We start from the raw sequence: 14,702 nt of genomic DNA, 5'->3' as shown, positions 1-14,702 counted from the left end.
AATATATTTATTTTTTTTAAAGTTCCTCGATACAATATGTAACAAGCGCAACATGTAAGAAGAGCGAGCCTGCGACACCGGGCCAGACGTCGCGGGGACGCGAATCGGGGACTGGCTGGGTCTCCTGCAGGCCCCTGGCGAGGGGGGAGGGGGGACCGAGTGTTCGCGCTGGTCCGGCGTCTCCTCGCGCCCCTTGTAAAGCCGAGCAGAGCGGGCCGTCTGGGAATTCCTGCGCACGGAGTAAACTGGGGCCTCGGAAGTCGGGGAGGGGGCTCGTTGGGGCGCCCGTGTCCTCCGCGGGCGACTCCGGCCTTCAGCTCGCGCAGCGCGAACACACGCGCAGGTGGGCGGGAGAGACCAAGCCCTGGAGACGCCGCGGCGCCTTCCCGCGGCGCCTTCCCGCGGCTAGTCCGCGCCCAAGGCCCAGGCGGCCTTCTTGGCGTTCAGGAAGTTCTTCTTTCTCCTGGGGGGGACGTGCAGGGAGATCTCCGGATCCTTCAGGTTTCTGAATACGAAGAGCCTCTCGCCCGTGTGGAACAGGTCCGTGGTTTCCGCCCCGACCACGGGCACGGGCACCAGCTCGCCGCTGGCCTCTAGGGACAGGTGCGGCCAGCTCCCCTTCCCGGAGAACAGCGCCCTCTCTCGGAGGGGGGGGCGTGTCTTCTTCAATACGCTAAAAAAAAAAAAAAAAGGTCACATGGACATTTGTGGCATCTGACCCTCCTGAGTGTCCTGCCAGAGGTCCCCAGGAAAATGACCTTTTTAGTCCCTGGGTCCCCAATCAGGAACCATTTTTTTAAAAGATTTTATTTATTTATTTTTAGAGAGGGAAAGGAGGGAGAAAGAGAGAGAGAGAGAGAAACATCAATGTGTGGTTGCTGGAGGCCGTGGCCTGCAACCCAGGCATGTGCCCTGACTGGGAATCGAACCTGCGATGCTTTGGTTCGCAGCCCACGCTCAATCCACTGAGCTATGCCAGCCAGGAGGAACCACTTTAAAGAAAGCTTTTCTCGTTGGTCCCCAGATGGCCCCCGAGATTGGCCGAGGCCCGCGGCAGGGGCCCCTGCAGACAGCCCTTCCCGACGCACAACCGAGACCCGTGCAGGAGTGAGCGAGCCTGTTGTCACCGCGCCGTGCGCTGCACACCGGCCGCAGTGGGAGGAGTGTGTGCCCACGGAGACTGGCGCGCGCTACGCTCAGAGCCCCTGCCCCTCTCCCGGGACCACCGCGCCCGCTGACCAGACCCGACGACAAGGCCACAGACAAAACGTGTCTGAAGCAGGAGAGGGGGACTCGCTCTGGAGATGCGGCCCGGGGCACCTGGGCCCCCCCCACCGTGACGGCGAGCAACCCCGACTTCCGTTCCTCCGGGGAGCCCCTTCCATTGTAACGGCCTGCATCTTGCTTCCGTGGTTGGGGCTCCGCATCCTGACCCAGTCTCTTGGGGACTAGGTTCTGAAACGCAGCCCACTCTCCGTGCCTCCGAGAGTCCCCTCGTGGGCAAGCCAGGCAGCACGATCTCAGCACCGTCTCCAAGGCTCTGAGCTCGCGGGCAGGGGCCAGGGCCCAGATCAGACACTGCCGTGGACATCGACCGTCCCCCACGCACACAGCGGGCATCACGTCGTAACCCACCGTGAATCCACGGGATGTTACTCTTGCTCCAAGCCTCCCCCTGTGGGCATTACTGGAGATGGTGGTGAAGGGTGTGCAGCAGCCTACAGCCCCCCTGCCCCCCCTTTCCTCTGCTCGCCGGGGGTGCAGTCTCCACGGTTAAAGGAGAAAGACACTTGAGAGGCCCAGAAGTGTGGGGAACAAAGGGGTTCGTTAGCTGTCCCAGGCCCAGGGCCACGGTTCCCAGCTGTAGACGTGGGCCTCTCCTCCCGGCCTCCCTGCGTTCCGGGCTGTCGTCCTCACTTCCGGCCCCGCGCACCTGGACGGGCGGGGTCGGCTGCACAGCCAGAACAGCCGCAGGGAATTACGCTCCTTCCCACGGCCCCATTAGAAAAGGACCCCCGCTGAGCATGAGTGCAGTCATTCCAGTGCTGATGGACGGCAGGCAAACATTCTCCCACCGAGAGCCGGAGGCCTGTCCTCAGCTCCCGAAGTAGGCCCACTCGGAAGGCAGATCGTGGTCGTCAAGAAGGCGCGGCCCCCTTCCGGGCTCCCAGGCAGCCTGGCCGACCCCTCCGCAGCCCACCTGAGCGCAGGTGCCCCACTTACCTCGCCTTCCTCTGGCGGGCCCACCGCAGCTGCTCCGACCCCTTGCTTACGAGCTCTCCGCGCAGTCTGCTGTCGAAGTCCCGCCACCAGCCCTGGTGTTTCCTGAAGGCAAGAAGGGAGTGTCACGGTTTTCAGGACAGAGTCTCCCAGCGAGCCACCACCCCGAACAGCCCCCAGGCTCCATCCTGATGTCAGGGGCTGGGGGTTCACGCCGTTTGTCCTCCCCCTGTTCAGGGCACGTTCATCCAGCACCTCCTCCGGCCTGGTCCGCACACGGTCTCTGCCCTTGAGGGGTCCCCAGGCCAGAGGCCACAGCCTGGGACAGGTGACATCCGTCAGGCAGAGGAGGGCTGCTGGGAGTTGAGTCTTGGCGTCCCAGCAAAGGGGGTACACGGAGTGTTCACGAAGCAATGGGCTCTGTGAGCTGATGTTCAAGGACCTCAGGTTCAAGTCAAGTCCCTAAAGGGTGGAGTGAGCCCCAGAGTCCTGTCTGTGCCCAGCCAGGCTCAGAATCCGATTCAGCTAGGTCGCACTGCCCAGCTGCCGGTGGACACGGCCCCTCCCAGGCCAGGCTGGGCCAGGCTGCCTCCTCCAGGAGTCTGAGTCCTGGGAGGAGAAGGCTGGCCCTCTGAGGGCAGTGTGCCAGAGAGCACGCCCCTTGGACACCCCCGGTCCTGCCCGTCCCAGGGACCAGGCGTCCTGACAGGTCCCTCTCTCACACACCCTTTCTTGCTTAGATGAGCCAGTCAGTTTCTGTGGCTTGAACCCAGACTCCCAAATGATGGGACAGGGCACTGGGGACACAACCGTAGTGTCTGCCTGCCCGCAGAGACAGTGACACGTGAACCATGAGGCCGGGCGAGAAAGACCTGGTTGAGTTCCACACTCCTGCTGACGGCCGGCCGCCCTGGGTGCTCTTGATCGGTCCCACGTCAGCCTGACTGCGCCTGCTCACCAGCCTCGCAAACGGCACTGGCCAAAGGGGCAGCCCCGTAAATAAGGTCCTTAGGGATGGCCCCTGGGCAGAAGTAGATTCCCTGGGATCATGCATGTTCCTGCTCCAGAGTCACTTCCAATACCTGACATTTGCACGTCCCTGCCTGGCTGTGCACTGGGAGAAACCACGTGGTGACAGGCTGTTCTCTAACCACCTCCCACCCAGCTCTCTGACCACGCCCAGCTAGGGCCACGCCCACCCCACCCCCCTGACCAAGTCCCCAGGCAGCCTAGCCCTCTGGCCACACCCACACCCAGCCTGGGCCACGCCCACTCCAGCCGCGTGACTGTGCTGCCCTCACCAGCGCTAGCAGCCTCTTCCCGGCCCCGTGGATGACCAGCCCTGCCCACAACTGTGTTCTCATGCTCCCACGCTTCCTCCCGCCACGGCCCTACTCTGCCCTCAGCCGGACTTCCTACCTCTGAGTCAGGGACCCTCGACACCCCTAATGAAACCACACTGCCCCTTCTTCCAGGAGAAATAACGTACGCACACACACACACCCAGGCAACCGTGCCATTTTGCCAGATTCACGGCTTCCAGACCCCCACCCCGGCCTCCCATGAAATCTCTGGAGACGCGGCCCCCACTGCCTGGCGCACAGCACTTCGGGGCCTGGCCACAGCTGCCCGTGCACCCCACCCCCACAGACTCTGTCCTCAGGCGGCACTGCCAGCTGCCCCCCACACCCCTGCTTCGTGCCCCTCCTCACAAAGGGCCGTTGCTGGCCCAGCTCGCACCCGGACGGGGTCCTGCAGGAGCGCATCCCTGCAGCCCCGCCCCCGACTGAGGAGAGGAGAAGGGAGCCCACGCTGGCAGTCCGGCAGCAGGGCACACAGCACCCAGGTCAGGGGCGTATTAGGCAGCCGTCAAAAATAACACCAATGAAGGTGTTTCCGTAACGGAGAAAAGTATGAATTTTAAATTGTTGGTCAAGTAACAGGAAGTGTAGTCTGAACAGTGGGACAATTATTACACAACGTGACTTTGCACATTGACAAAAGACGAGGGTCCCCCGGGGCTTGGAAAGATTCACAGTGACTTCCGGCACCTCTGCTGCTCGGGCCATGGCATGCGTGTGCCGTGGGGGCCCCACGCCCCTCCCTCCCCCGTTCTCCCCCCGGAGCCTCGCTCACTGATTCCCAGGGCTGGCGGGCGCCGACTCACCCCCTCCTGCCCGGGTCGGCTGGCCCCCCGACGCCGTCCTTGTCCACCGCGTGGTCCGGCTGCTTCTGGCTGACCGACTCGAGCACGGCCAGCAGCTCGGGCTGCGAGGCGGTGGGCAGCGCCACGCTCAGGAGGCGGTGCAGCGTGCCGGCCGGCACCATGGTCAGCTTGGACAGGTACGAGGCCAGCCTCAGCTCCTGGGGGGGCGGGGCAGGTGGGGGGGGGCTCAGGCCTCGGCCCTGCAGCCCCCATGAGCAGCAGGGTCTACCGGATCGCAGGCCTGGGGCAGTTTGTCCCGGGGAAATAAATATTTCAGTAGCTTAGTCTCAGAAACACGTCCCCACGTTTGCAGAGCTGCCAAAAAACCTATTTGGTCAGCAGCCTGGGCTCCCTGTGACATTTCCAAAGCCCTCGCCCGCCCCTCCTGACCGCTCCCAGCTCCCTCGCCGCAGCCAACGTCCTGGCCGACAGCGGCGGCAACCAGTGACGTCTCCTTCCCGTTCCGAGGAGCAAGGGGACTCTGGGGTGGGGACAGTACAGGCTCCGGGAACAACGGAAAGGACCCCAGACCAGTGGGCAGTTAAAGAAACTGTGCCGTGGCCACCCCGCCACGGAGCAGCACTGGGCAGTAAGAAGGGGGGACGGGGTGGACCCGGGGGCGCTGTGCTGCCTGGAAGAAGCCAGTCTCCACGGGTCCCCTCCTGCATGACTGCATGTGTATGGCACGCCAGGACGGACCCAGTGCAGAGGACGAGGGAGCAGTGGCCCAGGGCGCAGGGACGGGTGCGGGCCCCAGGGGTGGCACGGGGCACACGTGTGTGCCCATGGAACAGCTCTGTCTGCACGGCGGTGTTGGCTGCAGGAGTCCGCCCGGACACAATGGCACACGGACTCGAGAGCAAGGTCCGGGGCCCGGCTTTGCCAGGGGGCTGGCCTTCGGAAGGCGCGACCACAGCAAAAACTGAACGAGACAGGGGCGGGGCCTGGGACTCCCCCTGCGACTGTGGCAACTGCCTGCCGCTCTCAGATTATTGCAAAGTAAAAGGCCGGGAGAGAGAGTGGGCCCTGCCCGCCCAGAAGGCCGTGCTCTCACCTGGCCGTACAGGGTCGCGAAGGTGTCCGCCTCCATCGTCTCCAGCGCGTCCTCCAGCACGGCGCTGTCCTCGCGCTCCTCTCGCAGCCTGCGGGGGGTGCAGCCGGCGAGGGCCGCTTTGTTAGAAGGCGAGGCTACGAGATCGTCCAGGTACTTCACACAGCGGAGAACCCCACTCTGCTCTACACTGTGTTTGATTACATCCACGGAGAGGGCTGGCCAGAGGGCATCAGGGCCCGGGACTGTTGCTTTGCCGTAGCGTGTCGGGGGCGTCAGGGAGGGCCCAGCGGGACGGAGGGCCCCTTGGAGCGGAGTGGGCAGCTCTGGGCAGGTATGGGGGCCGCACGGTGGTGGCTCTGCCGGGCAGTCGTCAGCCTTGCCTGGAAAACGCCCAGGACTGGCTGCCAAGGCCGTGCTCAAGGAGACCAGGCTCCGGGGGCTGGTCCCCTCTGTGCCCTGGGGTCACAGCAGGCCTGGGGCCATCGTCCAAGGGTGTCCCTGGCTCGGGCCCCAGAGGCTGGGCGGGGGCACCTTTCCACAGGAGGGTGCCCTGTAAGGCTTCCCACCTTGCACACGAGGGGCTCTGCCTACACCACCCCTTGGCCCATTCAGGTTGGCACCACGGATCAGCCGCCCGCATCCTTGCTGGTTCGTGCCACCCAGCCCCCTGCAGGCCCCCTGCACATCGGACGCCTGACCGCCAGCAGCGCCCTCCACGGAGCACAGGGGGCGGCGGGGTGTTCAACAGCCTCCGTGCTGTTCCCAGGCCCGTCCGAGGCCCTGAGCGTCCCCTCCGAGCACAGGGACCGGCCCGTCCTGGAATCAGGTCAGTGGGGACAGGACCACACGCCCAGGCTGCGTGTACTCGGAGAAGTGTAACCCGACCAATTCAAACCACCCGTCACATCGCCTGTGTTACAGTTTGGTCCCCTTCCTGCCGAGGAATGTGTGCACAGCTTTTCAAAGATGGACCACCCTTTCCCCCTCGGCGTCACCCTCGCAGCGGGCAACTAGGAAGCTGTCAAAAATGACGTTTTCCGAGTGCTCTTCAAGTCTCGGACAAAGCTAACCCTCTCATGTTAATTGAAAAAGTAAAAATCGGGGTTCTGGCTGTTTCCCATTGTACAAAAGCGGATCTACAACGTGACGTGGCGTGACGGGTGAGGCCGGGTGGCCCGTGGTCCCTGCCTCCCCCCCCCCACCCGTGCCCGTGTCGGGGCCGACGCCTGGGGTGTGCGTGACGGGAGGGGCCGCCCCGGGGGGAGGGCACGTGCGACCTCGGCACTGTCTGTGCAGCTTCCTGAGAGTCTGTGATGACTTTGAGATAAAAAGTGCAAACACACTGTGTTCGGCCAAACCTCAGTGGCGTCAGAAAGAAAGCAAACGCAGTCCAGGACGGTGTCAGGGCAGAGGCGTGCTGCCCCCGCAGCAGCCCCGTCTGAGTGCCGGGACGGCGCCTCCTCCTTCGGCTGAGCATGAGGGGCCGGGTGTCCACCCCCCGCCCGCCCCTCTGCCACCAGGAGTGCCATGGGCCCGGCTCACCTCTGCTGCTGGTGCTCCAGCAACTTCTGGCTCCTGCTCAGGGCGTGCCGCAGCGCAGCGGACACCTGCCTCTCGGAGTCCGTGTGCTCGGGCTCGTTCGGGAGCCCGGGCCCATCCCCCGCCCACTGCTGCCAACTGGCCAGGGCCCGCTGCAGCTGCGCCGCCTCCTGCTGGGCCAGCTGGTCCTCCAGCTTCCTCTCCAGCTCCTGGAGCTCCTGCACAGCGGGGGACAGGTGGTGAGCACGAGGCAGGTGGGCACAGGGAAACCCCACCTGCTCGGTGTGGCCCCAGGAGCCCGGCTCCACCTGCCGCTGCTGGCCCCCTCCATCCAGCCTCAGCAAACTGCGTGGTGTGGCTGCACCACCATCTCACACCCCCGGGCCTCTGCTCACGCTGCCCCCTCCACCTGCAGGGCCTGCCCCTGTGGGTCTGGCCTGTTCTGAGTCTTCCTTCCAGCACTGGCTTAAGAAGAGCCTCCTCGGGGAAGGGCTCCCTCAGTGCCCCGAGACATAGGCCCCCTCTCCGCAGCATGCCCACGCACTGCCCACGTACAGGCCTGTTCCGGATGAACGCTCAGGCCCCCTCCAGACCCGTGTACGGAAGCCCTGACCCTGAGATGGGGTGGACTAGGAGGTGGGGCCCTGGGGAGTCATTCACGGCGGCGGGGCCCCTACAAGGGGGTCGCTGTCTCTGTCAGAAGAGGCAGAGGCCAGAGCCCCCTCTCCGCCATGGGAGGGCGCAACGAGAAGGCAGCTGCCTGCCCCCCAGGAAGAGGGCCCCCCCCCGAGACAGGACCGGCTGCCCCCTTGACCGTGGACTCCCAGACCCCAGAACTGCGAGCAGACACACATCAGCCGTTGAAGCTGCATGTCTCCGGCCCTTGGTCTGAGTGGCCAGAGCTGACCCAGCCCCGTCTCCCGCTTCCACAGTCGCCCGAAACCACCGCCCACGGCCTTTCTGCTGGAGCGCGAGCTGGTCCAGGGCCGGGCTGGGCCTCCCCCGCCCCGTCGCCAGCACGTGGCCCTGGGCCTGGCGGCTGGCGTCCGTCACGGACAGGGGGTCGCCCGGGGGCACATCCGTGTGCTTTACCTACGTCCGGGGTGTCAGACTCACTTTCACCGGGGGCCACGTCGGCCTCGAGGTCGCCTTCGAAGGGCGGCGTGAAATTTCAACTCCCGAGCAGTTACGGAGTAGTTACACGTACACAGTCCTAAAGTTATTCCCGCCCTCAGAGGCGACCTGGAGGCTGATGGCGCCCCCTCCAGGTGAAACTGAGTTTGACACCCCTGACCGACCTTAATCTCATACAACCAGCCCCTGGACACACGGCTGCTCTGTTTCACAGACGAGAAAACTGAGGCCGAGACACTTCGTCTCCACTCATCTCCTGGGGAGAAGGCAAGTGTCAACACTTCACCGGCTGCCTCGGATGTCACCAGAGCTCAAGTCCCGTGAGCTGCTACGCGTGGGTTTTTTTTTGTTTTTTTTTTTTCAGGTCTAGACTCGTCGGAACCGTGAGGCTGGGCGGCAAGAAGAAACATGGAGGCGATTCGGGGCGTGGGAGTAACGGAGACAAGAGGAATTACAGAAGTCAGCGTTACTCCGGTGCTTCACGGCATCGAAGGGGCCGGCCACCGAAAGCCTCACTGTCCCTGTCATAGTGAGGTGATAAGATAGAGCGGCCTGGGGCTTCGAGAGTGTGGTGTGCTCCCGGCTAAGAGACCTCACCGGGCACGACCCGGTGGCACCGACAGGAGGCAGATCAGGCGACCGGCACCCCACCCGCTGGCGGGTGCAGAACGGGGGGGGGGGGGCGCCAGGAAGAGCCGGCTGCCGGCGATGGCGCAGCCCCTCCCTCCCGCCGCGGGCCCGCACACGCACTCACGGGGCTGTGGGACTCCAGGACCTGGGCGCAGGCCGCTGGCGTCAGGGTCTCCGACATGCGCAGTTCCTCCAGCAGCAGGTCCTGGAGGCCCAGCAGGGCCGTGTAGGCCCGCAGCGTCCTGGCCGCCCTGGCCGCCTTCTGGAACTGCAGGGAGGCGAGGGACTCGGCGAAGCGGCCCTCCTGGGCCTCCAGCTGCTGCACCCTCTCCCGAAGCAGCTCCCCTCGGACCTGGGCAGGGGCCGAGCCAGAAGCCAGAGCATGGTCAGTGGTCAGCAGTCAGTGGAGGGGAGGGGAGAGAGCGGCAGGTTACAAAGGGCAGCCTGTTGGTTTCCGCTGGGCAGCCTGTCATTCAGGACTCGGAGGTAGGTCTTGGGTTTTGCAAAGCAGCAGCCCTGGAGTGGGTAGTTCCAGACCATGGGGGCCCCTCGGCTCACAAATGCCCCCCCCTCCGGGGGCCTTTGGGGTCCAGCGGTTCATTGCACATTTATCGCTCCTGCAGGCAAATCGAACCTTGTCTCTCTCCAGTGCAAAATCCTTCCGGGCTCCCCACCGTGGAGGGTGAGGTTCAGACCTCCTAACACGGGCTCCACAGCCCTCCCCACCCTGCTCCCAGGGAAGGGACGCCTGGCCCGGTCTGGTCGGTTCTGACACCGGCACCGCGCTCGGGGGACCCCCACCTTCCCCGACCAGAACATGTGCCCCCGAGAGCAGGGACCCGCACCGCCTCCGTCATGCCGCAGCCAGAGCCCGTCGGCACGGCGCCGGGGCCCGGGGCCTCCTCAAACCCGCACCGGACAAGGAACAGAGCGGCATGTGCTGCGGGGAGACAGGGTCGAGGGCGGGGGGAGTGCGTGGGAAGGACTGGGTGTTCCCATGAGGCTTCTGGAAAGAGGGGACACCTGAGGGCGGAGGCCACGCCTGAGGACAGCTAAGGGCCGGGTGCACGCATCCAGGTAAAGAAAGGTGGCGAGGGGACGCCCCCGGGGAGGGAAGGACGGGGCGGAGGAGCACCCCACAGTTGCCGTGCCTGGCGCCGGGACACCAGGCGAAACTGGCAGCGGGATGGGAAGTGGGCGGGCCAGGGAGGCTGGGCTGCTGTGGACACCCCGGGGTGGGTGGAGGGGGGTGCACTGGATGACGGGGGAGACAGAAGAGAAGTGACCCGTGCAACCCCTCAGTTCGGGCCGGGCACACAGAGGTGGTGGCATCTCAGGCGGCAGGGGGCGGCCTAAGGGTGACCCAGCGGCCTCCTGCGGACACGTGGGGGAAGGGGCTTCCGGACACAAGGAACAGAGGGAAAGGCGTGAGGGGAAAGGTCAGGTCCTTCCCACAGGACCACAGCGTAGCACGCGGTGTCTGGGGGAGGCGGATGGCCATGGCCCTGGGGGTCTGGACGCCCCGCAAACGGCGGCCGCCAGTCCTGCTGGGCGGGACGAGAAACGACAGGTGAGGGAGAAGCGCTGACCTTTTCAACCAGGTCTTCGGGAGCCGGTCCGTCAAAGAGCTGGATTTTATCTTCGATGCACTTCCTCAAAAGGTCTGTCTTGCTCTTACTCTTGGCGCGCGGCTTTCTCGCCCTGGACTGTTGCTGGAGGGGGCGACAGAAATCGGGGGCATGGAGGCGACGGCCAGATGTCCCTGCCGCCCCGGCCCCCAGAGCCAAGGAGCCTCTGCGCCCACGGGTGCGCCCCTGCAGCCAGCTGGAGCCCGGGAGGGGGCTCACGTTCCCAGACAAGCTCAGCTCCCGGGCCTTCGTCTTCACGGTCTCTGGGGGCCCCTCCGGCCAAAGCGAGGCCGGGGCCTCTGCTGGGCGGAGCTGGAGCTCTGCATGGGGACCTGCCCACCGGGGACCCCACCCGTCAGCCTCAGGGAGCTGGGAATACCGGGGGAGGGGCCCCTCCTCACGACGCTCACAGAGTAGTGGAGAAAACCATCGGGAAACACGAAAACCAGTAGCTAAGACACCCTCGTGTGGCCCGTGAGGGCAATGATGGACAGGGGACACGGTGACAGTGGATTATCTGGTGCTGAGTGGACAGGGCAGCGTCTGCAGAGGTGAATGGCCGCTGAGCAGAGACGGCCTGAGGAGGTGCCACGCACATGGAATGGAGCACAGACCCTCCCAGAACAGAGCGTGGGCAGCCTACGTATACATGCCCCTCTCCCCAAAGGTCAGGGGGCGACACGGCAGCCGGGACCCCGTGACAAGACGGTGTCAGGTGTGTGAAAATCTGCAAGGAGAGGGTTCCAGGCCCTGAAGCTTGGGGCTGGCATGGACGAAGGTGAGGTCACAGGTGCCCGGCAAACTGTCATTCAACTAATGAGCGAGTGTGGCCAATGGGACAATCTCTGAGCCTCGGTCTGCACGCCTGTGGAATGGGGGTCTGCCTCATCGGATGACACCACCACAGGACAGACACCAGGACAGAATGTAGCACAGCGTGGCACAATGCAGTGCCCCACCACGTGACACGATATAGTGCAACAGCGCGATACAACGCAACAGAACACAACCTAACATAATCTAACAGGACACAGCCACACGGCACGGCACAGCGCACACCTACGCTGCTGAACACGTGCACAGCAGGCTGGCCCTCCCGAGTGAGAGCCGTCTCCTCCCCTCCCCAGCCCTCCCCACCCCACTGCCCTTTCTCCTCTCTGCCCACCCCCGGAGGAATCGAGAGGCCACCGGGCCGTCCACCCTACCTGCAGCTCGGGGGCAGCCAGGGCCTGGTCCAGCTTCAGGGACTCCGCTTCCCGCCAAGCCGCCTGCAGCCGCTGCAGCAGCACGCGGGCCCGGATCCTGGGGAGGGCCAGGCTCCTGTCCATCTGAGCGCAGCAGCCGTGCAGGTCCCGCCTCATGCGGAGCAGCTCCTCCTCCGACAGGGAGAAGGCCGCCGCGCGGAGCCTCCTGGTGAAGCAGAGCAGAACGCACCGGGTGAGTGCGTCCCGTGCACCTGCAGGCCACCCCTGCTCTGCCCTGGCGCCCGCCATGCTGCCGAGGGCTGGCCGCTGTCCCTGACACCGCGATGCACTCCTGCCACTCGTGAAGGCAGGGAGGGACCCCGGCGGTGGTACGCCATGTGCAGTAAGACAGACAAAGACAAGCACCCTGTGATTTCACTTACAGATGGAATCTAATGCACAAAATAAGGAAACAAATAAAACAGAAACAAACTCGTAGCTGCAGAGAACACACTGACGGTCGCCAGGGGGCAGAGGGGCGGAGGGATGGGCGCAAGGGTGAGAGGCGTCAGGAAGTACAAGTCGCCGGTTACAGTCCCAGTCACAAGGACGGAGAGCGCAGCTCGGAAGTACAGCCGGTAACACTGTGACTGCTGTGTCCGGTGCCAGATGGGTACAAGGCTCCTTGGGGTGATCACTTTGTAAGTTACATGAACGTCTCTGTGCTGGACACCTGAAACTAACATGGTATCCTATGTCAGCTGTAATTGAAAAATAAATTTTTTAAAAAGCTTAAAAATTTTTTTAATATAGAAATGTGTTTTCATCCATAGGAAACAGTGGGGGCCGTGCTTGGGGTGGGAGCTGGACACCCACAGAGCGGAGGGTGCGAGCTGAGCTCTTGCCTGGAAAGCCCAGCATCTCCTGTACCACGTCCTCGTCCCGCAGTGCTTCCCGAGCACCTCAGGCCCGCTGCACCGGCCACGGCACCGTGCCGGAGCGGTGCATTCAGAGGCTGGGAGGTGTCTGCAAGGGAACAGCCTCCCAGCGTTCGTGACCTTGAAGACACCCTGGGCTCACTTTGGAGGCAGACATGACGACAACGGATCCTCCCTGAGATCCTGGTCAGCAGTGCACACTGCAGGCGAGGCTAGCAGCCCGCAGGAGAGAGCCCCACCCTCGGCTCAGGTGGGTCGGGAACGGGGGTCCCCCGCCCTGGGTCTGTTAGGACGGTGATTGTTCAGAGAAAACCTACTCCGTGCTGGAACCAAGCTGAGGGACCCACCGTTACGGGCTGACTGGTGTTCCCTAGAAAATGGGTTCGAGCCCTGCCCCTGACTACCGGCGCATGCGGCCTGATTTGAAAACAGGGTCTTTGCAGAGCCGGCAAGAAGCCAGTCAGCCCAACTGGAGCAGGGCGGACCCTCCACCCGGTGTGACCGGTGTCCGCGCATGAAGGGAAGACCAGGTGATGCCCAGGGCGGCGAGTGGTGCAGCGTGTCTACCAGCTGGCAGACAGGACAGACGCAGCAGCACCAGAGAGAGAGGCCGTCAGCGACCCTCCCGGGGGCGCTCAGAGGGGCCTCGGCCCTGCCGACTTCCGGCCTGCAGACCTGCGCCAGGACGCGCTCCTGTGGCCTCAGGCCCCCAGTGTGGGGGGCTTGGTGGCGGCCGCCCGGGAGACACGTGCATCTACCCACACCTTGCTAATCCTCGCCACTGCCATGCCGCTGGGGTGACAGACGTCCTGCCTCTCGGGGCCCAGCTCTGGCCGAGGAGACAGACAGCAGGGGGAGCCTGCAGGGGACCCCGGGAGGTCGGCCATGGAGGGAGAGGCCCTCCTCTCCTTTCTGCCTTGGGGGCTGCGTGTTCACTACTTCACTCCACAAACGGCCTCTGCCGACCGACAGGGGCCCGGGGGCAGCGGAGTTATTCTGGCAATGCTCCGTCAGCACAGGCTGCGTAAAGCACGCCCTGTGGGAGCTTTAAAATGCAGAAGTGCCTGTGGGGTACGGCGGTGGGGGCCCGGGCCAGGCCCCCCCATGCCCCATCCCAGCTCGGGGGTGCAGGACTGTGGCTCAGCGGGGACGTGCTCTCGGGAAAACAGGGAGACCACCGGGGCTCAGTGGCTCCAGCCAGAGTCTGAGGACCGAGGCCCCCACTGCTGACATCCCTCTCACGGGTTTCTCACTCCGTGGGGCCGCCCGTGGTTTTAAAGGACCTCAGGAAGCCGCAGCGGCTCCTTTGGGTCCCCCCCTCCACAGCCCCTGGGCCCCCTGTGGAATCCAAAGGGAAGGGAACCCCAAGATTAATGGGCCCCAGCATTCGTGCCCATCTTTGACCCAGTCCAGCCCAGGCGATGTGATCTTTCTCCTCTGTTACGTCGGCGCCAAGGTCACCCAGAAATACCGGACACAGGGCCTCTGACCCGAAGGCTCCGAAATCCAGGCAGGAACTTGGGGACGGAGCCTCCTGCCCGGGCAGAAATGCGTGTCCTTGTCGCTTCCTGCTTTATGTGACCAGGGCACAGCTCCGTCCTCCTAGACACTGGGAGGCTCATAAAAACGTGCTTCAAAACGACGGTGCAAAGCCATTTTTACTCAACGCCTCCCGCATCAAGGCCACAACCTGGTGGCACCACACACACGCACAGTGCACGAGCAGACTGGCACGGCGTGCATTGTCAGCGGGCCCCCTTTCCCCCGCGCACAGGAAGGTCAAGAGGGGCTGTTCGATAGCGGAGCGAGGGTTCTCTTTTCCCGTTGGATGCTGACTCGGTGGCGGGCCGGGAATCGGCCTGCAGAACGGATCCCGGTGAGGCTGGAGAGAGCGGCCACCCGGTAGCAGGGAAGTCAGGTCTGATCTGGACGCTTCCAAGAGTCACAGGGGGTCGGGGCGTGCAGAGGGACTGGGGTGGGGCGTGGGCCGAGCTGGGCAATCGCTGTTAAGAACAACGACCCTGGCTGGTGTAGCTCAGTGGATTGAACGCGGGCTGCGAACCAGGCATCGCAGGTTCGATTCCCAGTCAGGGCACATGCCTGGGTTGCAGGCCACGGCTCCCAGCAACCGCTCATTGATGTTTCTCTCTCTCTCTTTCCCTCTCTAAA

General features: G+C 64.3%; 1 protein-coding gene across 3 annotated transcripts in view; it reads right to left on the bottom strand.

Moving 5' to 3' along the window:
• EVC2 (EvC ciliary complex subunit 2) overlaps nt 1-14,702 on the bottom strand; it is a 59,670-nt gene continuing 44,968 nt past the window's right edge. For 2 of the 3 annotated variants that reach the window (XM_045834324.1, XM_045834325.1), the window contains exons 13-20: nt 11,617-11,821; nt 10,373-10,495; nt 8,904-9,135; nt 7,023-7,237; nt 5,481-5,568; nt 4,388-4,584; nt 2,224-2,325; nt 1-673 (exon numbers count right to left, since the gene is read on the bottom strand). In XM_045834324.1, the coding sequence (XP_045690280.1) occupies nt 314-673; nt 2,224-2,325; nt 4,388-4,584; nt 5,481-5,568; nt 7,023-7,237; nt 8,904-9,135; nt 10,373-10,495; nt 11,617-11,821 (1,522 nt within the window). In that variant the 3' untranslated portion in view covers nt 1-313. The remainder of the gene's footprint in view (nt 674-2,223; nt 2,326-4,387; nt 4,585-5,480; nt 5,569-7,022; nt 7,238-8,903; nt 9,136-10,372; nt 10,496-11,616; nt 11,822-14,702) is intronic. The other variant, XM_045834326.1, reaches the window with a different exon arrangement.

This window comes from Phyllostomus hastatus, unplaced genomic scaffold (assembly GCF_019186645.2).
Source record: "Phyllostomus hastatus isolate PE091 unplaced genomic scaffold, TTU_PhHast_1.1 phas_contig_196, whole genome shotgun sequence".
Classification (NCBI taxonomy): Eukaryota; Metazoa; Chordata; class Mammalia; order Chiroptera; family Phyllostomidae; genus Phyllostomus; species Phyllostomus hastatus.
The sequence above is the reverse complement of the archived record's forward strand: the minus strand, read 5'-3'. Positions and strand labels throughout refer to the sequence as shown.